Source organism: Cydia amplana, chromosome 16 (assembly GCF_948474715.1).
Source record: "Cydia amplana chromosome 16, ilCydAmpl1.1, whole genome shotgun sequence".
NCBI classification, from domain to species: Eukaryota; Metazoa; Arthropoda; class Insecta; order Lepidoptera; family Tortricidae; genus Cydia; species Cydia amplana.
In genome coordinates this window covers 3,462,247-3,488,502 of record NC_086084.1, presented here as the reverse complement: position 1 = coordinate 3,488,502, position 26,256 = coordinate 3,462,247, and the positions used below count along the sequence as shown (strand labels likewise).

Genomic DNA, 26,256 nt, shown 5'->3' with positions numbered 1-26,256 from the left:
TGAGCCCAAGAAGTCAATATTTTGAAGACAGAATGAAATGTACACTTTTTTTGGAAAACGCTCTATTAAGCTTAGAATACATTTAAAAGTGGAAAAATTACTGTCTTGGGTGAGACTTGAACTCACGGCCTCTGAGTTCAAGTCTCACCCAAGACAGTAATTTTTCCACTTTTAAATCTATTATAAGCTTAATAGCATCGGTCGCAGACGTTTCTGCTTGTAAAAAAATTAAATTAGTATGGGTAGCACATCGTAACTGGTGAATTTCCAATATGACTTGGAACTCCGGTAGCCGTTTAAGAAGTGTAACGCTCTTACGGTAGATGTCGCTAAGGGTCCCCTAGACCCATAATACGGTGGAAAGATTTGCTGGCTATGGATGAGGTCTTGCTGGCTCACATGGCAGAGCGCTGGAATATTTATCCAGAGGCCGTGAGTTCAAGTCTCACCCAAGACAGTATTTTTTCCACTTTTAAATTTATTCAATACCTAACATAATGCCTGCATTGCATACTGGCAAAAAGTCGGTTAAAACATTTCGATTTTTTTGTACATTGGTGCAAAAAGTTGTTAGAAAGGGACTTCCACTTGTAATACAAGTGGAAGTCCCTTTCTAACAAAAGCTGTCAAAAAGTGACATCCGCTTGCATTACAAGTTACAAGCTTTACAGTTCGAACCAGTTGGGACTTTGGAATATGCACGTATCGATCCGGTTCGAAGGACCAATTCAGAATTTAGTGTATCTTGCGCGGCGCGTCATCGTGAACCTTGTCGGAATGCACGAAGGTTGATATTGGGCTGTAGCCTGTAGCCGCGCGCGTCAGTTGACGTCTTTGACGGTCAAAGGGTTATTGGGCTAGAACATTTAAAATGCATCCAGTAGTCGAGGTTTCAGTTGTCTCTTACCTATTCTGTTCTCTAACAGATAAATATACATTTTCATGTAGATAGATAGATAGATAGATAGATAAACCATTTATTAGCTTGCCACAATACACACATTAACAGAAAAAACAGAAACAATATATAACAATATCAAACTAAAACTAAAATCAGGAACAAGATGTATCAATAAATGTGCTGTGTGCGTTGCAGCAAAACAAAAGGGTTCTGGCTCAGTAATACGCTCCACTCTTTCGGGTGAAGCACTGATAATTCTGCTAGAACCCAGATCACGGACAGATTATCGAGTAAAAATTAATAATACAATGTGGTATATAGAATGTTCCTGTAAATATATGTGTTCATATTTTCAGATCTGCTGTGCAGAGTTGCAGACAGTGATGGTTCCTCTACCAGATTGCGCCAGCGGCGAATGGGGACCGACGAAAGCCACCAGGCTCTTCGGCCTTGTACCCATCACCCACCAGGTAAAATCCCTTTCGTTTTATTCTGTCTTATCATCATCTCCTTTTCTTCCTCCTCGCGTTGTCCCGGCATTTTAGCCACGGCTCATGGGAGCCTGGGGTCCGCTTGGCAACTAATCCCAGGAATTGGCGTAGGCACTAGTTTTTACGAAAGCGACTGCCATCTGACCTTCCAACCCAGAGGGGAAACTAGGCCTTATTGGGATTAGTCCGGTTTCCTCACGATGTTTTCCTTCACCGAAAAACGACTGGTAAATATCAAACGATATTTCGTACATAAGTTCCGAAAAACTCATTGGTACGAGCCGGGGTTTGAACCCGCGACCTCCGGATTGCAAGTCGCACGTTCTTACCGCTAGGCCACCAGCGCTCTCATCATCATCATCAACCAAAAAGGCAAGCCTCCTGCTGGACAAAGATCTTAGCAACACTAGTATATATTTCCTTCATACCCTTTTGAATTACAGCTCCTTTTAAGATTACGTATAGATAATATTGTTCTTGCACATGGCGCTTAACTGCAGTTTGTAGCAAAATGAATTTCTAAAACGTGTACAAAAGGCGCCCCGGGTAGACCTTGTTGTAGATGGCCAGACGAACTTGACGCTTTTGCCAAAGACTGATGCAAAGCTTCATTTCATAATATCCAGGCGGCCTAGCCAAGGTGACAATCGCTCGCGCTTCGCCATTGAATCGCTTTGTGTCTCTGATGTATTTCTATCACTCTTCCCTGACTCTTCCATATTAGTGCGACAGTGACAGTTGCGTTTGGTTCGCTACGTATCGTTAGCGATTGGCATGTTGTCTACGGGGCCGGATACGTACAGTCGGCCAAAAATGTGGTCTACGGTCGAGGTTCGTTTGAACGTCGTGAGACAACAAGGTCGATTTACGTTAAACGTCAACGTTAAAAGTCAACCTTAGCGATCGTTAGATCTCGCAGAAACTTTTGTCAAAACTGGTAGACCACTTTCTTGGCCCACTGTACCTATATAGAGTCCTTTGCCTAGCAATAGGCCACTCCAGCCTTGTAAACAAATTAATCAATTAATTACACCAATAATCCCCAGGAGGCGCTAGTGTTCGCTGGCCGCGAGCTTGAACTCCAGTTCCGCATGTCGCGCCCGCTCGCCGACTTCATGGCCACACTCCACAAGAATGGGGTCGACGAGAAGCGGCTCAGCAAGTACGTGCAGCAGAACGTGCAGGACGACGTGGTGTCCTTCTACATCACGTTCCCGGAGGAAGGTAACTATCTACAACTACAGGTGCGAGCGGGACAGCTGTACACGTGCATAGCGCTGTCTCACTCGACGCTGCACAAAAATGGCGTCGACGAAAAGCGGCTCAGCATCAGCAAGTACGTGCAGCAGAACGTGCAGGACGACGTGGTGTCCTTCTACATCACGTTCCCGGAGGAAGGTAACTATCTACAACTACATGTGCGAGCGGGACAGCTGTACATATGCATAGCGCTGTCTCACTCGACGCTGCACAAAAATGGCGTCGACGAGAAACGGCTCAGCAAGTACGTGCAGCAGAACGTGCAGGACGACGTGGTGTCCTTCTACATCACGTTCCCGGAGGAAGGTAACTATCTACAACTACAGGCGCGAGCGGGACAGCTGTACACATGCATAGCGCTGTCTCAGCCCCGCGTTAGACTTCATGGCCACACTCCACAAAAATGGCGTCGACGAGAAACGGCTCAGCAAGTACGTGCAGCAGAACGTGCAGGACGACGTGGTGTCCTTCTACATCACGTTCCCGGAGGAAGGTAATTATCTACAACTACAGGTGCGAGCGGGACAGCTGTACACGTGCATAGCGCTGTCTCACTCGACGCTGCACAAAAATGGCGTCGGCGAGAAGCGGCTCAGCAAGTACGTGCAGCAGAACGTGCAGGACGACGTGGTGTCCTTCTACATCACGTTCCCGGAGGAAGGTAACTATCTACAACTACATGTGCGAGCGGGACAGCTGTACACGTGCATAGCGCTGTCTCACTCGACGCTGCACAAAAATGGCGTCGGCGAGAAGCGGCTCAGCAAGTACGTGCAGCAGAACGTGCAGGACGACGTGGTGTCCTTCTACATCACGTTCCCGGAGGAAGGTAATTATACCTACAACTACATGTGCGAGCGGGACAGCTGTACATATGCATAGCGCTGTCTCACTCGACGCTGCACAAAAATGGCGTCGACGAGAAACGGCTCAGCAAGTACGTGCAGCACGACGTGGTGTCCTTCTACATCACGTTCCCGGAGGAAGGTAATTATCTACAATTACAGATGCGAGCGGGACAGCTATACACGTGCAGAGCGCTGTCCCACTCGCCGTCGAGCAGCAGCCATAGTTTGCTAGACACTGACGCTCGAAAGACGCTAAGTGTGCCCGGGCCCTTACTTATGATATATATTTTTATTTCAGGTCAATACGGCTTAGACATCTACACCCGCGAACGCGGCGGCCCCACCGCGATACACCAGAACGGCTCCGTTGAAAAGGAGAAACACCTCCTCACGCACTGTTGCAAATACCTCATCAACAGCAGTAAGCGGAACTAGGCAATATCTACTTTAAATCGATGGAGCAAAGTCCTGTTTCGAAAAGCGCGTCCCTACAGCCGCCATCATATATATCGGAGCGGCCAAGGTGTACAAAAATATCTGAACACGCATTTTAACTCCTCTACAATAGAGGCGTGTTCAGATATTTGTGAGCACCTTGGCCGTCCCGATATATCTGATGGCGACTGTACTCGAATTAGTTGGTAATCAATTCAAAGGAACAAACCAATATAAACTTTAGAATACGGGAGTAAGGTTGTGTTTTGGTTGTTGATTTTACAGTTTGTTTTAAATGCGAATTGAGCGTGATGCCTAAGTATTTGTTTAAATGACACAAGCGAATACAGACTTTGTTTGAAGGGAGTAAAGTACTAACTTGTTTGTTTTTAAACCGAAATAAGAAAAATCTCGGTTATAGTTTAAAAAAAACACATGCAAATGAGATAGCAGTACCATTTGAGGTTTTAGTATAATCTATCAATACACGTCAAGAACTGTATGCTGTATGACGAATGCAATAAGGTCAATTTAATGACATTTTGACACTTCCAAAACATTATTTTAGAACATATTTCACGTGCAGGACGACGTATTTATATATATTTTATATTACATTATGCTAGTAGAATAAATTGTATGTGTAGAATGCTGGTCTTATAAATTGTTGTAAAGTATATTTGACAGAATAATGTATGAATGTCGTATTCATTTTAATTGCTTATTTGTAAGTACGCGAAAATTATTCAGTTGTGTGTAACTAATGATAACATTATAAAAATAATAACGCAAATGGGGATGAAAAACGAGTATGTATGTTATGTAAATGAAATCCAAGATTTATTGTCTTTTTTATTTACTTTTAATCTTTTATAAAAAGTTATACCCAAATGTAGATAATTATAATTAGGAATTATCCGTCCATGAAATTTATAAAAACATGATATTATGCTAACATTTCTATGTCAATTGAATTTTATATGAATTTATACATCAATTTTAAGTAATAGAGGTTGTGCTGAAGCAATTAAATTGCTTTATTTTATATACATTATTTTATAAGAAAAATAATATTTTGTATAAATTTAAGTACAGTATTTTAAGATTTGGATCTAAAGTTATTATTATATCATCACATATAATCATTCTGTAGACACGAACACCAGATACCTTACACATAATTGTTTTGTTTTGATGTAAGTTGACTCCACGATAATAATTATAATATCACACAAACACTATTAGCAGAAATAGGAGCATTTACACTAATATATTATTAAAACTGTGCACGGAAATCATTAAGGTTTAATTTTGACGAACTTGTCCGTAAAATGCCCGGGTGGTCTAGAGGTTAGCCGCGTACAGATGTAGTGCATAATTATTTTCCACTTCACGGAAACGTATGAACGTATCTTGCTATTTCAGTCAGTCTTGGTACAAAAATTCCTGAGGTTGACTGAAGTAGCATGACAAATACGAACCGAGGAAATACGATGGAAAACAATTATTCACTACATCTGTAAGCTTAAGAGGCCAGTTCGATTCCGGGTTCGGCCAATGGAAGGCTTGGTCACTTTATGGCCACTTATTTCAGTTTATGTTTACTATGCTTATACGTATAGTCATAGCCCACTTTAAAATGTTTATGACCGTGGTGTCAACGTACTTTAAAACGACCACCGCATACGCTTAACTCCGAACTCTGAATAGATTGCTTTATTTTATTACTATCATATTTAATTTTAATTTCACTAAGCACAATGAAATGAAGCAATGTATTTATCATACATAGAGTAGATACAACCAGTATGAGATATTGTAACATTAAATATTTACCTATTTAAGAAATGGCAATAATGTACATTTTATAAAATATATGGCATGTTACTTTTCTAAATGCGGTTTTTATCCTTAAAGTATATATCAATTCAATTGAGTATCGATTTAAAAAGGGGACGGTATAGTTTCATTTTCACACCAAGAAATATAATACATTTCTTATAAAACGAGACACTTAAAACTATGTATACTCAGATCAATTGAGATTCTTATAAGATATAAGTACTTTCAACATAAATCTAATGAGATGCTTAGTAAAGTTCATAATATAATTTCACCGAAACAAAAATATAAACATAAAGCATAATTAAAAAACACATTACATTTGAGCCTTTAAAGACACTTGAGACATTTCAAATATTTAGTATAACTAAAGTACACAGTTTACGGCTCATTTAGACGATGCGAGAACTCGCATGCGAGTTTCATTACATTGCGGGTTTTGATCGGTCGGTTGAATTGGACGTAACCAACAGTCCGGAATGTAACTAAAATCGCATTCGAGTTCGCGAGCCGTTTAAATCAACCCTTAGAGCGGTTTCGCACTACGTCCTATCCGAATCCGATCCGAATCCGTGAAAATATGGTCCGAAGTAGCCGTAGAACTATTTCTACGATAGCATGACAGGTGATAAAAATGCGACCATGATAGCTGGTCTGGTTAAAGCTGGCTGGTCTGGCTGGTCTATTGCAGACGATTTATGCATTGCTGTTTAGACAACGGGTTTGGTGACTGTGGCACAGGGCGGACACGCCATACATCAAAAATGATTTACGTTTATATGTGTGCGCGGCACGTCTGTACACGTGTCATTATGTATGTGTGCGTAAGTCGCTCTACTGAAAGCATGCCAGAAGTCCGTCAGATTCATGTCGCGGCCAGTCGCGGGGCGAGGTAATCCGAGTCGGGGCGGGGCGGTGCGTGGCCATTCTGTATGATAATACTATTACTTATTCTGTGACTGTGGAGGCCGATGCGTGAGCGGTACGACCTCCCACATTTTTGGCAGAGAAAGCTCATGCCACCTGAGGTTCACAACAGCTTAAGCTTTGGATTCCTCCGAAAGCGGTGCCGTCATATAGCGGCCGCAAAAGACGGCCGTCTTTACGGTGACGACATGTGGAAAGTACCACGGCGTCATAACACACCGTCAGCCACCAAGGACAAAGCGGCAAATTTGAAAAATGTAGGCGCGAAGGGAAAATCGTCCCATAGAAAATTTGAATTTCGCGCCTTTTTCTACTGACAAGATTTGCTTGACCATCTATAATTTACTTGGAGGATGAAATATCATCAGAAGAGGAAAATAATCGTAGTACGGAATCATTTATTCAAATCTCGTGTCATTTATTCAAAATGGCGTCACCGCTATCTAATAAAACGTTCACGAAACTATCGACAAGGTCATGGCGGCCGTCATCCAAATGACGGCACCGCTTTTTTACGTTACGTTGACAATCAACGTCGTCTAGGAAACCGCGCCATCTTGTTTACATAGACAACGTTCTAGTGACGTCATTCACCGCTATACATAGCGGCCGTCATATGACGGCACCGTTTGCGGAGGAATCCAAAGCTTTACAAGTGGTACATGAAACGGGTAAAACAGCTCTACTGTTTACCTATATCCATTAGCATTACCAAAGCAATAGGGGCGGTAACATGTCGAAAATAGTCAACTTAGGCAGACTTGCACCATTCCACTAACCCGTGGTTAACCGGTTAAATCTGAAGTCACCATGGTTACCAGTACAATTTGACACTGAGTTATCGGTTTAACCTTTTGGACGCCAATGACCGATATATCCGCACCGTAGGTTCAACGCCAAAGACCGATTAATCGGTCACAGACCACAGAGCAACATCGACCTACGTGCATATACATAAAGTTCAACTTCAGTTTTGACACTTCAATGATGTGGCGTCTTTTGTGTTTGACACGGCGTGGAAAAGGTTAACCGCTTGACCCCGGGTTAGTGGGATGGTGCAAGTGGGCCTTAACATAGTAGTTAGCGCTAGACTAACCCCTTAGGGCCACTTGCACCATTCACTAACCCAGGGTTAACCGGTTAAATCTGGAGTTACCATGGTGACCAGTACAATTTGACACTGGGTTAACGGTTTAACTGGTTAACCCCGGGTTAGTGGGCCTTAACATAATAGTAGCCCTTTGATCGCCAAAGACGTCACATGACGCGCGCAGCTACAGCCCAATATCAACCTTCGTGCATTCTTACAAGGTTCACGATGGCGTGGCGTTCAAAGGGTTAACGCTAGACTAACCCCTTAGTGGCATTGAGGGTAGCTCTCTGTTCCACGCCTCGGATGAGCGTCCCGAGCAAGCCTTCCATTTCGTTAGCGGTTTCACGTAGTTGGTTGTTGTCGAACGAAGATTCTGAAAGGAAAACGGCAGAGTTTAGTCTTCAATGGGAATAATGGGGTGTCGGAAAACAAAGGAAATTGAACCCTGTTACTTTGTAATAAAATTTAAAATAACTGTAGGAATAAATTCACTCTGGCTTATAAAAAGGGGGGAGTCAATGTATCTTTTGAGCAGAATAACAGTAGGTACATTGAAAAATTACGAATTGAAGACTTGACTTCTTTTTCTGCCAAGTATATAATTCTTGTGAAAACATACAGGCAGCAGAATAACGCATTATGGTACAGGTGCATAATATTTGTCAAAAAATATTCTAACTGGCAAATCCAGTCTTTTTTAACACATTCATTGCTACCCAGCCAAACAAGACATCCGCGCCAGGCCATAAAAAAATCGTCATATAAAGCTGTAGCACCACGATCCCGACTATCGGGTCGTCCGGCCTGGGAACGAAATCATAAAATACCCGATAGTTGGGTTTTCGGTTTCACTTACCATCCATAGCGAAGTTATTAGTCAGTATATAGTTGAAATCTTCTCAGGGCAGAGGTGTAGGGTTGGAGCCGGTCTACCTAGCTTTATTTGACGTTCATAAGCGCATTGTAATTATGCCTACTTGAATAAACTATCTTTTATCTTATCTTATCTGCTGCAGCTGGTCCAGCACCGTGTCCAGGTCCGCGTTCAGTTCCTTCCTCTTGTCGTTACTGCTCTCTACTGAGCGGATGTCAGCTGCATACTTTTGTTCTGTGGCTGATATGGACTGGGATGTGTCTGCCTGGTTTGGTAACACTTACCATCCATAGCGAAGTTATTAGTCAGTATCTGCTGCAGCCGGTCCAGCACCGTGTCCAGGTCCGCGTTCAGTTCCTTCATCTTGTCGTTGCTGGTCTGTACTGAGCGGATGTCAGCCGCGTATTTTTGCTCTGTGGCTGATATGGACTGGGATGTGTCTGCCTGGTTTGGTAACACTTACCATCCATAGCGAAGTTATTAGTCAGTATCTGCTGCAGCCGGTCCAGCACCGTGTCCAGGTCCGCGTTCAGTTCCTTCATCTTGTCGTTACTGGTCTCTACTGGGCGGATGTCAGCCGCGTACTTTTGCTCTGTGGCTGATATGGACTGGGACGAGTCTGCCTGGTTTAGTAACACTTACCATCCATAGCAAAGTTATTAGTCAGTATCTGCTGCAGCCGGTCTAGCACCGTGTCCAGGTCCGCGTTCAGTTCCTTCATCTTGTCGTTACTGGTCTCTACTGAGCGGATGTCGGCCGCGTATTTTTGTTCTGTGGCTGATATGGACTGGGACGTGCAGTCTGCTTGGCTCGGCAGGGTTATTTGCTTGCTTGCGTGTTCAGTTTCTGTAATAAAAATAATGTATACCTATTTCATACAATATTTTTTAAGTGGTCATTTTAGTATTTATGTTACTAACACATTATAGACTTTTGTTCGAAATAAATGATTTCAATTCAATTCAATTCAATTACACGAAGTATCGAAAAAGGTGCTGCGTGTATGCACAAATGCTTGTTTGGGGAATAGACTAAAGACTTGTCTTGACAACTATAAGGTAGGTTTTTAAAGATGTGTGCACGACCCTTTAAATGACAAATAAAAGTACGGGAGTAGAAAAAAAACTATCGATACTATCATGTTGAGTTGTTGACCCTGTCACACGATGTTGTATAATAGCTAGTGTCGAACCACCATTAGACGAATGTTTTTATCGAGCCATCTTAACTTCATATCAAACGGACTTTCTTTACGGACGTATTTTTTTAACTATCATAATTGCAAATTCCAAGAATACAGAATGTAACAGTGGCCACAACTATTGAATATGAGCCGTCTCCGTGTCGTCTTATGTGTTGAGGTGGGACCCAGTAATAGCATAACAAGTATAACAACTGTTGGAACTCTTACCATTATACCAACTGCTAATATCCCTCATCGAAACCGTGGATATACTGTCAGACTTATGCACCATCACCGGTTTCAAGGCATCTCCGGACACTGTCACCAGCGGCTCCTGTTTGGACATCACGGAGAAGTTTCCGGAGTCCAGGCTCAGTACTCTCGGAGCCTGGGACAGCTTGGAGCGCTTGTCGCTCTGTTCTAGAGTCGGTATGGGGCTGAAGAGGTCGAAGGCTTGAGGGTGTTCGGGTTCTGCTGTAGGCAGTGTTGTGTTGGATGAGAGGTTTTCCTGTAATCAAAAGATGATTGTACAACGCACAGTGTGTAGGACTCCCCTCTCAGTGAGAGGGGGGGGGGGGGGATTTGGTCCTACCCTCTAAACTGGAGGGGCCAGCGTTTCACCCTCTTCGCCGTTCGGTTATAGGCTCTTTTGCTAAGGCAGTTCTTAACCCATACGTAACGAATTCGGGGGGAGAAATGCGTTACAGGGGCGGGAGGGGGGTTTGAACTACGCGTTACGTAACATTGTTTTTTAACCCCTCAGAACTTTTCGCCACTTTACGGTAGTTTACGCCACATAATTGTGGCCTTTAGGTAAAAAAATGGTCACTTGGTGGTTACGTAACGTTTTACTTACAGAAAAACGTTACGGCGCGTTACATGAGGGGGAGGGGGGTCAAAAATGTCCAAAAATTGCGTTACGTAATACTTGAACGCTCCAATATTTGGATTGACAGTTCAAAAATGACGATCAAATCCTACTTCAAATCTTACTTACATGCTCAGTTAACCTTTTAGAAGCCAATGACCGATATATCCGCAGCCGCACTGTAGGTTCAACGCCAAAGACCGATTAATTGGTCACAGACCACAGAGCAACATAGACCTACGTGCACAGACAAGACATCCTCTAGACTGAGCATAGTAACGCTACCCCCTCTGCCACTTATACGGTAGTTTTACTCCATCTTCGAGTCAATCCCGTACCGTGATTGGTCCGTGTCTTTGAACGGATCAATCACGGCACGGGATTCGCTCACCTCGTCCCCCCGCACCCCGGTAATTCTGGCAGCATCGGTTTCATGAAATAATTGCTCTATACTCCGTCTAGAGGATTCCTAGTCTATGCCTACCTGCATATGCATAAAGTTCAATTTCAGTTTTGACATTTCAATGACGTGGCGTCTGAGTGACAGCTTTTGTGTTTGACACAGCGTCGAAACGGTTAAGTGACTTGACTTACCTTTAGTATTTTCAGCCTGTTTATTTGCTTGGATATCTGACTCCAGTGAGCGTCCACCTTCACCCTGAGCCCCTCTTCTGGATCTTTCGTATTTTGTAACTGATTCGACAGTTCCTCTAGAGCTCTGGAAACAAAAGATGTTTACGAAATACCAGCGAGTTTTTAAAATGTTGTATTTTTTTCCCAAAAACAGACAGACAGACGTTACGAGGATTGAGAATGATGAGTATTCTAGAATGAAGGCTGTGAATTTGAAATAGTATGTAAGGAAAACTTGGTTTCATGGAGCTTTCAAACAGTCGACGTGAACATAGCCGGCCGCTCTTTCCTATCTCCTTCTCTTTCATGCTAGTTGATAGTACTAGGGAATGCAATCTCGATCTCGCAATTTCGAGATCTCGCGAGATCTCGCACTAATTTGCGAGATTCAATCTTGTTGATGGGAATCTCGATTTATGCAATCTTGGTCGAGATCTCGATTAAAATTTTCGAGATCTCAAACGAGATTGAATCTCTGTGAATTACTTTGTTTTGAGTAATCTTTTTGAACTTAGATTCATGTTGTTCAGGCAGTGCTATTGTGTGTAGCCAGCTTTAGCCGACGATAACTTAGGGTACCCATAATTATTAATATGAATTTTGCTCGCACACATTACATTTTGTAAGTTGTTTGGGCATGTTAGTGCCTCTGCTTTTTCGTTTTACTGTTGTTTAGTGAAGTTAACTTGTGATAATCATTTCAAAAATGTCTGAAACGAAGTAAGATACCAGTTTGGAGATTTTTTTTAAAGTCCACTTTTTCTTTCTAACATAGTTACGCGCTAATTAGAGCTAAATAAGACTTATCTTGTTTATTTTAGTTTAAATAAAAGTATTTTTTTTTGTTATATGTTGATTAAATTTGCTGTTTTTATTTTCAATACATAACATATAGTACCCTAAGTAGTATTTACAGAATTCTTAGAGATTTTTGACCAGATTAGGACATTTTTAATTACTTTGTGTAATCTCGATCTCGTCGAGATTAATCTCAATCTCGAAAGTCTGACGGTCGAGATCTCGAAACACCCTATCTCGATTTAGATTTTTCGTGCGAGATCTCGAATCGCCAATCTTGGTGCGAGATTGCATTTCCTAGATAGTACTCACTTGTTCTGTGTTTCCAACTGCACTATAATATCCTACAGCATGCTCGCCGGGTTATTATTCACGTGGCCCGATGCCTTCCCCACAGTCGACGTGAACATAGCCGGCCTCTCTTTCCTAACTATCTCCTTCTCTTTCACGCTAGCTGATAGTACTCACTTGTTCTGTGTTTCCAACTGCACTATAATATCCTGCAGCATGCTCGCCGGGTTATTATTCACGTGGCCCGACGCTTTCCCCACAGTCGACGTGAACATAGCCGGCCTCTCTTTCTTAACTATCTCCTTCTCTTTCGTCATGCTAGTCGCTTTTTTTGTGGTCTTCTTCTTGGCCTTTTTCCTAGTTTTGGTGCAGAAGAAGAATCGTCTCATGGTTTTGACGAAGCTTGGACATTCTTGGGGTTTTGTCTGAAATTAGAAAATAGAATTTTTGCGTTGCATGCCTAAAGAGTACTTATCCTTCATGTGGATAAGGACACTTTAGGCATGGAACGTCATAATTTCATCCTAAACTACAACGATGTTACATTTCCGTAACATATTAAGAAAATCGTTATACTTATTCATATTAAATTCCCATTTAAATTAAAGTCATAAAAGGGATTATAAGAATATGTATAAAATATATGAATATGCATCTTGGCCATAAAATTTCAAAAAGAAACCAATCATTTACACAAGACGAAACCTATAAAAATTTCGAACTCTTTCATTTTGTGTGAAGGAGACGCCTCCTGTTTCCCGTCTAGTTTGTATAACACATTTTACAACTTGCAACCTAGGGGCTATTCATAAATTACGTCATTTCAAATGGGGGGGGGGGTCTGGACATCGGATGATGTAGGAGGAAACGGGGTCATTCGAAGCATGATTTTTGGATGATTTTAGGGGTCAAAAATAGATGACGTAATTTATGAACCCCCTAAAGTATTAGTACTATGTCTACTACTCCCATATATGTGTAAATGTTGGCTGTGGTTGCTTACCTCTCCATCAATAATTTCGTTAACTAAATGAGTATTCTTGTGCCCGCTGACTGTCGTCAAGTCTTTGTCATACAGGTAGCACTTTTCGCAGAAGTATGTGTCGCAGCATTTTGAGCATTTGAATTTTAGAACCTGGAAAAGAGAAATTTGGTATAGAGATAGTTTTGAGTCCTGGGAAGGACATAGGGTAGTTTTTATCCCAGAAGTCATCCTTTAAGGTGGTGAAAAGGGGGGTGAAAGTTCGTACGGAGAATCGATAAAAAGCAGATTGGATCAAAAATAAGCTACCTAAATTACTAACTCCACGCGGGTGAAGTCGCAGGCAAAAGCTAGTAAATAATAATTTACAAACATGGTATGATGCTAAATAGGGTTGGAAAACTACACGGAAGCGGGCGTGTCTCATTCCGCGATTTCGTCGATTTGCTACAGGTAGCTAAAAGTACATCTGTTCGGCCCCAATTTTGGGGAAAGCCATAAGCCGCGCGTGGCGCTGTCGCCACCTAGCGGCCATATCTGTGCTGATCGTAACAGACGCGTTTTGTTAGAGAGTGAGTCTTCTGTACTTAGTACTATTATTTATTCAGTGACGGAAGGTCATCTTTTTTTTTTTATTTTATTTTTTTTTATTTTTTTTTTTAATATGAATATGAGTCATGATTAAATGTGGAGTGTACCTGTATGAGTGGTTCCTGGCACTTGGCACACACGGCGCTGACGCAAGAGCTGTTTCTGCTGGCACGCACTCGCGCAGTGACGCCCAGCCACCCGGCGCGCGCGCAGCCCGCGCCCCACGCCGCCACGCCGCGCGCCGGCGCGCCCAGCATGCCGGCGCTCTGGGGTAAACACTCGTGCTTGTATATAGTTTGTAGCTTTCTAGTATAGTTTGTAGCTTTCTAATAGACCCCGAATAAAAAATAAAAAATAAAATTTCCACATGTCAGCACGCCATGGAAAGGAGTATGTTGAAGCTAAGACGAATACATAAAGTCAGAAATGAAGAGATCAGGAAAAAAACCAAGCTTGTGGACGCCCTAAAACAGACACTGCGTCTAAAATGGCAATGGGCTGGCCATGTGTCAAGATACACGGACAAAAGGTGGACTAAAATTGTGACTGAATGGACAGGACCACCAGGAAAAAGATATAAGGGTAGGCCACAAAAGCGCTGGTCAGACGACATAGTTGAAGTAGTTGAAAAAACGGGAAAAAATTGGATGAAACTAGCTACAGACAGAGAACAATGGAAGGGACTCGAGGAGGCTTTTACCCAACAGGGATCAGTGAAATGAAGTAATAAAACAACATAATAAAATAAACAAAAATTATATTATATCAAAAAAAAAATCTGCTATATTACAAACTGTACACCTTTCGCTGAAATAAATAAAGCTGTAATAATAATAAAATAATAATAGACCCCGAAGGCTAATCCTATTGTCTATTGTTCAGTAAAACCGCACGTGCTACTTACCTGCAGGGTAAGGGTCCTAATTATTCTATTTGGCACCTGAGCGCGGGCTAGTCCAACGCTCAAAAAACCAGTGTAGGCGCGCTCTCCGATAACGCGCCTTTGTTACGCATCTCGATGACACATTTTAGACTGCGTAGCGTTCGACTCGCCGGCACTCAGTAACCGAAGTACCGATTTTTTATGCAGGTGGTTGTGGCACGTGGCACGAGCGGTTTTTCTTAACAATAGACAATAGGATTAGCCTTCGGGGTCTATTAGAAAACTACAAACTATACCAGGGTTGTTGCGAATATCCGCATCCGCAACCGCGGAACTTCCGCATTATTTTCAACATCCGCATCCGCATCCGCATCCGCATAAAATCGATGCGGATTTAATGCGGATGCGGATGTGGAACAGGTCGGTACAGGAACGTCTTAGCATCGGCGTAAGTGCTAGACTGCTAGGTATAATTTAGTCATTAACCAAAAAAACCTATTAGAAATGAGCAGTCAAGCGTCAAGCGTGAGTGGGACTTAATGTACGGAACCCTTGGAACGCGAGTCCGACTCGCACTTGGCCGGTTTTTTGAAATAAAAATTACTAAAATGTAATATTTGACGTTTTTTATGGTACTATCTTGACATCCGCATCCGCATCCGCGGATGTGAGCCTTTAAAAATCCGCATCCACATCCGCATCCGCGGATGTCAAAAAATCGGTATCCGCAACATCCCTGTTGTATACGAATACTTGAATAAGTGTAAGGCCTGAGTGGACGCTCGAGTTGGGCGTGCAGCGGGGCGGGGCGTGCGGCGTGCATGTTAAACAAATGCGCACGTATAGGAGCGGCCTTAGTGCACGCTGCTCACATCACGCGTGAGCCCGACGCCACGCTGCACGCCCCGCCGAACGCTCCGCTCCGAGCGTCCACTCAGGCCTTACACTTACACTGAGACATTCTAATTTTTACAGTTTTTTAGAACTTAACTAAACTAAACTTTAAAATTACCTTTTGTCTTTTGTTTTGCCATTTTTTAATTGGCTACTTTCCTACCAGTCAAATCGGCTTCTTTTTTAGAACTGTCAAAACGATTAACTAATATTGAATTTAAATGAAAACGTATGTAGTAACGTCACAGTCGACTCGCCTACTTTTTAGGGTTCCGTACCTCAAAAGGAAAAAACGGAACCCTTATAGGATCACTCGTGGGTCTGTCTGTCCGTCCGTCTGTCACAGCCTATTTTCTCCGAAACTACTGGACCGATTAAGTTGAAATTTGGTACGCATATGTAAATTTGTGACCCAAAGACGGACATATAACGTAAACGAATGAATTTGAACGAATGAATGAAACATGGAGGCCACTTTTGGGGGGTAAATGAGAAAATTAAAAAATAAAGTTTTTCAAATTATAGATCGTGTTACATATCAAATGATAGAGCTCATTATGAGAATCCCAAATATTATTATTTTATAATTTTAGAATAAACCATTTAGAAGTAATTCAAGAAAATAAGCAAAAAATTACCATTTATCTCCCCCTTTCTCTCCGAAACTGTGTCTAAAATTATAAAAAAATACACAAAATAGTTCTTTCCCTATAGATGACAGGAAAACTTATTAGAAATGTGCAGTCAAGCGTGAGACTTAATGACGTACGGAACCCTTGGAACGCGAGTTAGACTCGCACTTGGCCGGTTTTTAGAACTTAACTACATGGAATTAAACTTTAAAATAACCTTTTGTCTTTTGTTTAGCCATTCATTTGTAACACATAACACATACCTTATCAAAGCAACTGTCAATGTCACTCTGTATCTGTTCGCACGGATCGCCCATTAACTCCGGCAGGGCGGCTACATACGACAATAGGGCCGCCAGCCGCCGCGGCGACACGCAGCCGTTATGATCCGCGCAGCAGTTGGCTAGGGCCGTCCATTTGTCTGACACAGACTCCTCACTTAGGATGATAAGCAGCGTCTTAGCGGCTAGCACTCTGATTGGCTCTTTTCTGTCTCTGAAAGAATTCAAGAAATTTCATAGTTACATGAAAAACAACCACGGTTAAAACGGGGAAAGGTTAGCAACCTTCTAAGGCTAAGCCTTAGCCTAAGAAGGTTCTGAGCAGTCCTGCAAGAAGTAAACTTAAGAATGTAAACTTTCTTGAGATTTTAGATTTATTTATGTATTACAAAACATAAGACGATTTAGACAATAAATTATATAATATAATTCGATTTGAAAGATTAAATATGGTACATGACATATTTTTAAATGTTATATTATATACTAATATAAGTATTAAGATTGGCCACACCGCTGCTCAAAATATGGTGACGGTGTGATATCACGAAATAGGCTGACGGTGCGGAGTCGCAGTGACGTGCCTTAAACGTCACGACTTTACCGCATGCTCTCTATGCCGCTGTTCAAAATACGGGACGCTTTTTTATTCTTTAGGGAAAACTTTTGATTGATGATCAATGTATCATATAGGAACTCGCTATGTGTCAATAAAGGGTCTCTATTGTTTCCCAAATAGTTTTAAGCCATAATGTATTGTTTGCCCGCATTTTCGTTAATCATAATTCATTTGATTCAGGAACGCGTCACTTTTCAGAATTGCCATAAAACAAACCTAACCTAACCTAACCTATCTATAGAATACCCTAACGAAAATCCTGAAATGTTAACGGTATCAGTTTTATGACTAATGATAATAGGACAAACAATACATTATGACTTAAAACTTTATGGGAAAAAACGGGACCCGTCAATAAATTATGCTCCCTACATCCGAGCTCTAATTTTTACTAATCAGCAACTCACTTGTCATACACATTGAGCAGCAGATTGGTCAACAAGTCCACTGCCAAGTCAACATCCCCTGTGAACAGGCCTTCCTTCTCCGCAGCAAAGTATATGTCAGCCAGCACGGCCTCCAGTTCCCCTGTTTCCAGTGATAAGCTGGTCTCTGATAGGCTTAGCTGGTGGCGAGCGAACACTCCGGAGCTGATGCGTAGGGCTGGAACTATGTATTTTTAAGTTAGACCATGTTTACACAGAGGTCAATGTCAACTGAGTTCACATGATGACAAAATCATATGATCTTTGTGCATTTCAAAGATGATAGGCGCTCAATTTCTATTTTTTTAACATAATATCCTCAGGTGACAAGTAAAAATCACTAATTACCACCACAAGTTCATAGCCATAGTGAACCATATTAGTACTAAAAGAAGGTTGATTTATGTTTAAATATTTTTAGTAATTAGTGAGTTATGGTTGTCACCAGACGATATATGATACTTTGTTGAAATCACACACAATAATAATAGACCTAACTCCTAAGTTAGCTAAGAAGCAATAATCTAAATTCTAAATACTATCTGAATTTTAATGTCCCTTTTCCTAACAACTTGCTTAATCCAAAACAATTCACTTATGGTCATTGTGTATTTAGATATTAAAAAAAAGTATAACATTTAAAAGCTTTAAAAGTAAACTCAAATACCTCAGCTTAGGTGTTTATCAGTTCAATGTTCTACATTCAAGATTTATGTAAATAAAATACTAACCCCTAAGCTGTCTCTGCAGGGCAAACACCTTGAAGGCGATACGATACGCGCTGTATTTAATCCCGTTGTACTCTTCCAAAGATTCCATGATCTTGCAGAACTCTGGATGGTCATTTTGCTGCCTTCCAGTTGCTTCACTGTAAACGAGAGTTGACATTACTTCCGCATTCTTGTACTGGTTTACTTAACACGAATCAATGACTGACCATCATTGCATTACTTACATACGAGATAAAACTTGAAATATTGTATTAAGTCGTACAATTTAGGATAAATTCGTTTGATTCACAGCAGGATACTTACTCGATATAACACGGGTAGCCCGCTTCATTTTCTATCTTTCTAAACCCGTTTAGAGCCATTGTGTATTGTAATTTCGATGGATGTTCATAATAATTTAGCTAAATAAATATAAAAAGCCATTGTCAAAATATTCACTGTCCAAAATATTGCCGACGAAATCAAACCGACAGCATTTATTCAAAACTTTCCGAAAACTTTAATTTGACTGATGTAAACCAATGAAAATGATTTTCGTATCAAAATCACAGTGACGCTCCTATCACCGTAGCACCTAAATTCCAATTTTTTAATACTTTCTCGTGATTGGCAGAAAAAACAAGACTGTCAAGTAAAGACATGTTGCCAGGTTTAAAAAAAATGTAAACGGAACTATTTGCCGCAATAAACCATGTTTGGCAACTTACGAAAACTATACAGGATATTTTAATGGATTATTAAATAATTAAAGAAAAATAAATATGATGATACAATGATCAATGAGTAATTTTCTAAGCTTTGTAATTATTATTATATTACATTGTAATTCGGCTTGTTTCTTCAGGAGAAAAACCATAAAAAAAAGCGGGAATATCAAAACAAGCAACGCCGCAAAATTCACTTGTCTTGTTAAACCGGGATGAAACACCGCAATCTTGGCTTTATTCAGTAGGTTTTCTTTGTCAAAAACATCGGCAACAAACTTTGCAGCCATTCACAATCAAGCTTTCATTGTTTACGTGACTGATCGACCAATAGGAGGGGCTTTTACGAAATACATTCGGGCCCCCATTTTCTTCTCGTAAAAGGAGACGCCATTTTGCAAGCGTCAGTGGACGGCGTGTTGGGTCGGGTTTCCGAACTATTGTGGTACTAATAGATCCACGCAAATATTGTTATTGGTTTGTTTTAGTGTAATATGTCGTATCAATCTAGTGTAGCGCAAGATTCATTAGCTGCGGCTCAACTCGAAATGGCCGGTAACCCCAATTCTTTAGCTTTGCGTCGGCCATTCGACCCGGTGGCTCATGATTTGGAGGCGAGTTTCCGATTGACTCGATTTGCGGATCTTAAGGGAAGAAGCTGTAAAGTACCCCAAGATGTATTGGGAAAACTTGTGGAGTCTCTTCAGCAAGACTATTCGCAGCAGGAGCAGGATCAGTTTATGCATGTGGCGATTCCGCGCATCGGCATCGGCTTGGATTGCTCGGTGACGCCGCTGAGGCACGGCGGGCTTTGTTTGGTGCAAACTACTGACTTTTTTTACCCTCTCGTCGACGATCCCTACATGATGGGTAAAATCGCGTGTGCCAATGTTCTAAGCGATCTCTACGCAATGGGTGTGACTGAATGTGACAATATGCTAATGCTTCTGGGCGTCTCTACTAAAATGACTGAAAAGGAGCGCGACGTCGTGATTCCGCTCATCATGAGAGGTTTCAAGGATTCAGCTCTGGAAGCCGGCACCTCTGTGACTGGAGGCCAAACCGTTATCAACCCCTGGTGCACCATTGGGGGGGTTGCCACCACTATTTGCCAGCCTAACGAATACATTGTACCCGACAACGCCGTCATGGGCGATGTGTTGGTGCTCACTAAGCCTCTGGGCACCCAAGTTGCAGTAAATGCCCACCAGTGGCTCGACCAGCCTGAACGTTGGAATAGAATTAAACTGGTTGTATCGGAAGAGGATGTTCGTAAAGCTTACCACCGAGCGATGGACTCCATGAGCCGGCTGAACCGCATTGCAGCTAGGTTGATGCATAAATACAATGCTCATGGCTCCACTGATGTTACTGGCTTTGGTCTCCTCGGCCATGCCCAGAATTTGGCATCTCACCAGAAGAATGAAGTTTCTTTTGTTATTCACAACCTGCCTGTAATTGCCAAGATGGCAGCTGTGGCGAAGGCTTGTGGAAACATGTTCCAGCTGCTCCAAGGACATGCCCCGGAAACTTCTGGAGGACTTCTGATCTGCCTGCCCCGTGAACAAGCCGCTGCTTACTGCAAAGACATTGAAAAGCAAGAAGGCTACCAAGCTTGGATTATTGGAATTGTTGAGAAGGGCAACCGCACAGCCCGCATCATTGACAAGCCCCGAGTCATTGAAGTTCCTGCCAAGGATTAAAATTGACATTAATTGGAGATATCTCAACTTTAAAATATCTATTTGACTTACTGAGGCCTAGTCGGAAACTTTATTCATAAACAATTTGATTTCTTGTCACAGCTAGGTCTCGCATTTTTATGTTTTAAGTTAATTTTTCTCTTTTGCTGATGTTAGTTAACAGACAGCCAGTCAAGATTTTATTTGTGAGAATCAGTATAAGAAAGCTTTTAGACTTGATCTAGTTAGTATTTGGTGTTTATAATTTAAGTAAGATTTATCACTATTAAAATTAAGAGAAGAATTCCATTAGGTACCCATTAACATCTAACATTTGTTTGCAGCTTGTCAATGAGAACATTTCTGCAAATTGTGAGATAAGTATAATTATTAGAATAAAGTTATTTTTCAGTCTGGCTGTTGTTTCATTTCTTACCCAAACCTAGACGGTAAAATACAATAACCATTCAGCTACAGACTCTACAGGGTGCTTTTGTTATCACTGACACAGATTATATAATAGTTCTTATGAACTCTGACCAAGTCAGTCAGCTGCTCTTCTATCTATAGGTGAACCAGGATCTATTGAGGGTGCGCCATGTTGCGGAATTTCACTAGAACTAATTTTTTCATACTACACTGAATTGTCACCCTATACATGAGAATAACAGCGCCCTCTTGACAATTATCATATATTACTGGTCAGGCATAAAACATTGACTAATTCACCGATATGTATGAGACTGCCGAATTTTTTTTCGGGTTTGGCCCCATAGTAAAAGTAGTTCAGTATGACCTACATATTCACCCCTCAGAGCTTGGTCAGTGATAGTAAACGCATCCTGTATAATTATTATCCATCCGAAGTTTTAGTAACGGCCGCGCCAAAACTATTCTTGGTAGTGCCCGCCTTAAGTTTCGGTTTCGACAAAAATGCAGTTTGGTTAGAAACATTATTTTTCTGTTCAGCTACCACTAAAGAATAATTTTGTTTTTAATAAGATGTATCATCCCTGAGGTGGACAGCTGAAGAAGATGGCGCTGTATGGCGTCATGTTTTGTATTTTAATTTTCAAATGTAAACTTAATGGTCACTGCATAATGAACGGAGCTGTCCACCGCCATCTACATTAGCTGACAAATTCAAAGCACGAATTGGTCTTACGCGCTTCACACACCATTCATTCTCCATATTACTGCGTCCGTCGTCATAGGCCCTACCGCGAAAAACCAAATTGAAATTTCGTTATCTGCCTAACTATCGGTCTTGCGTATGCGAGCGATAGAGAGGCAGAGAGAAATTCCGATAGCCGTTTTTTGCGGTACTAGGCCCTCAGTTACTGAATTGAGTAAGGTGCACACTAGGGGACGGATTGCATCTTGAGATCTGCTAATTGCTAATCTACATTAGATGCAGAGTATGAAGTTCGATCATAACCGCATTAGTAAAAGACCAGCATCATCCGTAGGTATATTTTTTATTTCCACTTCAGATAAAAAGATGATAATTAACTAAAATTTAAACATGCATTTTATAAATTACAGATGAATCTACATACTTATTGCATTGTTAGCCGCCAACCAATCATGGTGTCCTCAGATAGAAACAAATGAAATTATTTAAATTTAGAATCACATAAAATGAAAAAAAAATACTTACATGTTTAGGTTTACTATAGCCTGATCAAGTAAAATTTTAAAACAAAACATAAATAATTGCAAGCTGCCTTTTCAATGTTTACAAAAGTATTCTTGATAAGGTTAGCCATTAAGGGCGGATTGAGACGAGTTAATCTGATGTAATAAAATCGTTAGATAATTATCATAATTTGACATAACAGATTAAGGTGACGATTATGATAAAAACTGCACTATTCTTCATTACAATCATAAATTCATAATCAATCATTATATAACTTTGGTCACCTTTACTTGATAGTTACTTATGTTATTATTTGACTATGTTTTTTCAATAAAAGAATTGATTTATAATTATGATAATCTTTTGATAAGCCCAAAGCACTTATAGGTTACTGAACACATACTTCAAGTCTAGACTTATTGCTTGTTTATTACCCACACAGTAATGATTAACAACAAAATAAATAATAAAACATTTTGCAAAGAAATTTGATTTTTAAATCTTCCCAAACTGTAAACTATTATATTTATAGGTACAGCAAATATTAAAGTGAATTGTATCATAGTCTAATAAAACATGGTCTTCTCTTCCCAGAGTGACACAAGTCTACGTCACAATGACATTGCCACTTTATATAGCGCTATCGCATATTATTATATAGCGCTGTCGCATGATGACGTAGGCTTGTGTCAGTCATGTGGTCAAGGTCAAGTCGGAAGAGAGTACCAGGCGGAGTATATTATTATACCATGAATTGTATTATACAACTCGGAAAAGGTGTAATAATTACTACTGCTAAGCAATTAAATTAATTACATTTTACTGGAATGAAATCTTCTCAACCTTTCTGATGGACAACGGATGTTACAAAAACTTATAAAATAAACTCGTTCACAAGATGGCACTGTATGCCTTCTCAAAATAAAAACGTTAAAGGGAAAGTGTTATGCCCAACTTATGCACGGTTTTACCTGTGGAAACAATTAATATCTTAAAAAATTAAAACCCGAACTGATTACAATGAATTAAGAGTCCGTCTAACTCTAAGATAACTTTGCACTGACTTGAACAGAACAAAGTGAAGGAGTGTCATTACTAGCGCCATATTTTCATAGATGACATTGCCACACTTTTGTATCGCAAATGCCATACAGAGTTATCTTGATCCTACTTTAAACGTAGCCGGTTTAATCTGGCAGTAAGTCAGTGTTGCCATACACCATAAAGATTTAACAGACTATAATGTTTAATTTGGTGTGTTCAGGTTTTGATTTTTTTTAGGGACCACAGATAAAACAGTCCACACTTATTACAAAAGGCATAAGGTCCACCGATGAACAGTTGACATGTGGGCGATGGTACAACACTTTCCCTTATATTTTGATATAGCGGAATACAAACTGTAATACAAAAATGCCGTACACTTGAATGTTCAATACTGAAGCACAACCGTTCCGAAGTGGTTTCAGTTGAGTGGGGAGTTGAGACAGGGCCTCTTGCGCGGGCGGGGCTCGTCGCCGTTCTGCTCGAGGTGGCTCTGGTCCCTTTTTTTGGGGGAGTTGTTGTTCTGGAATTAGAAAAATTTATAAGTAAATAATTAAGTTACTCATGTCTGTGATTTTTTCATGGCTAAATTGTGGGACCTTATTGTCGATGGCGCTTACGCCATTAACAACAATGAATACAATAATAGGTCAACAATAAGGTCCCCTTTAATATAGAACACCACATTTTGATGCTGACTGTACCTATAGTTTCATATATCTGTTGTTCATCTTAGTATAGGTTGAACAAGCTTAAGGTTCCCTCACACAGGCGCGTTTTCCGGGCAGGGCGTGAGCGTTTTATATGTAAAAGCGGCGCGCCCCGCTCACGCCCCGCCTGGTAAAAAAACGTTTATTGCTTGTGATCTCAGATTGATAAGCAGTTTAAAGTTGAACTAATGATAAACTGATATTGGTAAACAGTTTATAATGAATGTTATTACAGTTACCTTTTTCTCCCATTGCTGGTGTAGATATCTTAGGAGGATATTTGTTTTTTCTGTGACTATTACTGAAAAATACAAAAAGAAAGTTAGTAACATGTCTCAGGGTTTAGTTTCAAGGTCATATGATTGTAGTATTCCATGCTATGTGCAGTATGCCTAGTGCCTATATCAAAAAATGATCAAAATCATAAAAAAATAATGATATAGGTAAGTGTAAAGCCAAATTATGGATCTCCGAGAGATCTCCCCGACGTTTGATAGGATTCCTTGAGGATTTGGACTAGCCTACTTGTTTACTTTGCTTATTGGTAAATCTGGCACTGAATATAGGGGTAGGTGCGTTAGTTTTCGTCCAGCTCTAGTTTTCGTCCACTTGACGAAATTGAATATAAATCTACATTGCTGCACAAATTTGGACTTAATACAATCCTTAATGTCGAGACAATATATCTATCTACATAAAAAATGTATTTGGCAAGTAGTAAATTAAATATCAAATATGTTATTTGCTAATCTGTCATGTGGACGAAAACTAGAGCATGGACGGAAACTAGCACAATGACCCTACATGTTTATTTTACTACACAAACTGTTGTTCTAACATATGTTAGTAAAATAAATGAATCTTTTTTTCAGTGTTGCCTACCTCTATACCTACTTAATCAAAGCAAAAGTTCATAATTTCATAGACCAGAAAAGATATGTCCTGACAAAATAATTTAAATTGTGTATAATCTAAATCGCAAGACAGTTATTATTCTAACTAATCATCTTGCAAAGGCAAATTCTTTTAACCACTCTAATTACTATCGGACGCGACATTAAAATAATTGTAACTAGCTATTCCAAGATTTCCAGGGTTGCATTATGTCAACAAATAAAGATGCACTGTACTTGTCTAAGTCTAAACTTGCAGATATGGCATAACATAACCAAAAAATCTGACAAACTATTGAGACAGCAAAATAATTTAAAAGGCCTTATGTAGACAGATTAATAGAAGCATTTACTCACTCTGTTCTGAAGGTATGTCCTTAGTGGGGAGGTATATTGAAGGTCTCTTAGAGCAGTATCTGATGCCATGATCTGTGTTGTACAATGTAAAGTTATGTTCATCGTAAGACGGCAGATCCTTTAGGAACTCGATCACCGACTAAAAAGAAAGAAGTGAAACATGATTCCAGCCAAGAATTAACCATTTCGTGGTGTCGTACGCAACGCAATGCGAGACACATTGGATGTCATTTGCAAGTTTTGCAACTTACCATTGTACGCTTAAATTTAAAAAAATCTGGACCACTCAGCGAGATAACCAGAATTACACAAATATAATAAACGTTGGGCCAGAAATAAAGAAGCTGGATTAAAAAAATATAATCACTGCAAACACTTGCAATTGCAGGCAGACAGGCAGAGGTCCAAAACCAGATGAGAATGACAGTCGCTCTGTGTTGCTAACTGTAAAAATGATGCTGTCGCAACTGTCGCAAGGTCGCAACAATGTTGTTAGTGAGTGAAATAGTGAGCGGCTCTAAACTATAGTTTGTCAAAGGACTGTCTCATTTCAAACATAGACAGAGAGAATCATACTATCTTTGTCTTACACTAGTACTAGCACCCAAAAGAAAAGGATGAGTATAGTTTTCCTGGTTCTTACTGACTGACAAATTGGTTTGACCAACTATGAAAATAAATTTTATATTACATTACACTGGATTTTAGTATTTTAATAATTTAAAATTATACAAATACAATA

At 40.5% G+C, this 26,256-nt stretch overlaps 5 protein-coding genes across 5 annotated transcripts in view; 3 read left to right on the top strand and 2 right to left on the bottom strand.

Annotated features, from left to right (window-relative positions):
• LOC134655425 (hillarin) overlaps positions 1-3,980 on the top strand; it is a 56,518-nt gene extending 52,538 nt beyond the window's left edge. The window contains exons 13-15 of the mRNA XM_063510892.1: positions 1,258-1,371; positions 2,439-2,616; positions 3,799-3,980. Coding sequence (XP_063366962.1) covers positions 1,258-1,371; positions 2,439-2,616; positions 3,799-3,935 — 429 coding nt within the window. The 3' untranslated portion in view covers positions 3,936-3,980. The remainder of the gene's footprint in view (positions 1-1,257; positions 1,372-2,438; positions 2,617-3,798) is intronic.
• The window catches only part of LOC134655403 (putative phosphatidate phosphatase), a 214,056-nt gene that overhangs the window by 75,913 nt on the left and 111,887 nt on the right, over positions 1-26,256 (top strand). The window lies entirely within an intron of this gene.
• On the bottom strand, positions 8,011-19,083 carry LOC134655269 (dystrophin). Its single transcript, XM_063510718.1, has 11 exons — positions 18,786-19,083; positions 18,483-18,619; positions 17,734-17,935; positions 16,690-16,921; positions 14,125-14,283; positions 13,448-13,579; positions 12,622-12,869; positions 11,317-11,440; positions 10,083-10,362; positions 9,314-9,517; positions 8,011-8,170 (listed from the first exon to the last, which is right to left on the bottom strand). Exons 1-11 carry the CDS (start codon positions 18,842-18,844, stop codon positions 8,049-8,051), a joined length of 1,899 nt encoding a protein of 632 aa, XP_063366788.1. The 5' UTR covers positions 18,845-19,083; the 3' UTR covers positions 8,011-8,048.
• On the top strand, positions 19,404-21,282 carry LOC134655267 (inactive selenide, water dikinase-like protein). Its single transcript, XM_063510716.1, has one exon. The coding sequence runs from the start codon at positions 19,681-19,683 to the stop codon at positions 20,887-20,889; it is 1,209 nt and encodes a 402-aa protein (XP_063366786.1). The 5' UTR covers positions 19,404-19,680; the 3' UTR covers positions 20,890-21,282.
• On the bottom strand, positions 23,884-25,914 carry LOC134655149 (DET1- and DDB1-associated protein 1). The gene is made up of 4 exons (XM_063510603.1): positions 25,766-25,914; positions 25,515-25,653; positions 24,504-24,565; positions 23,884-24,077 (listed from the first exon to the last, which is right to left on the bottom strand). Exons 1-4 carry the CDS (start codon positions 25,766-25,768, stop codon positions 23,976-23,978), a joined length of 306 nt encoding a protein of 101 aa, XP_063366673.1. The 5' UTR covers positions 25,769-25,914; the 3' UTR covers positions 23,884-23,975.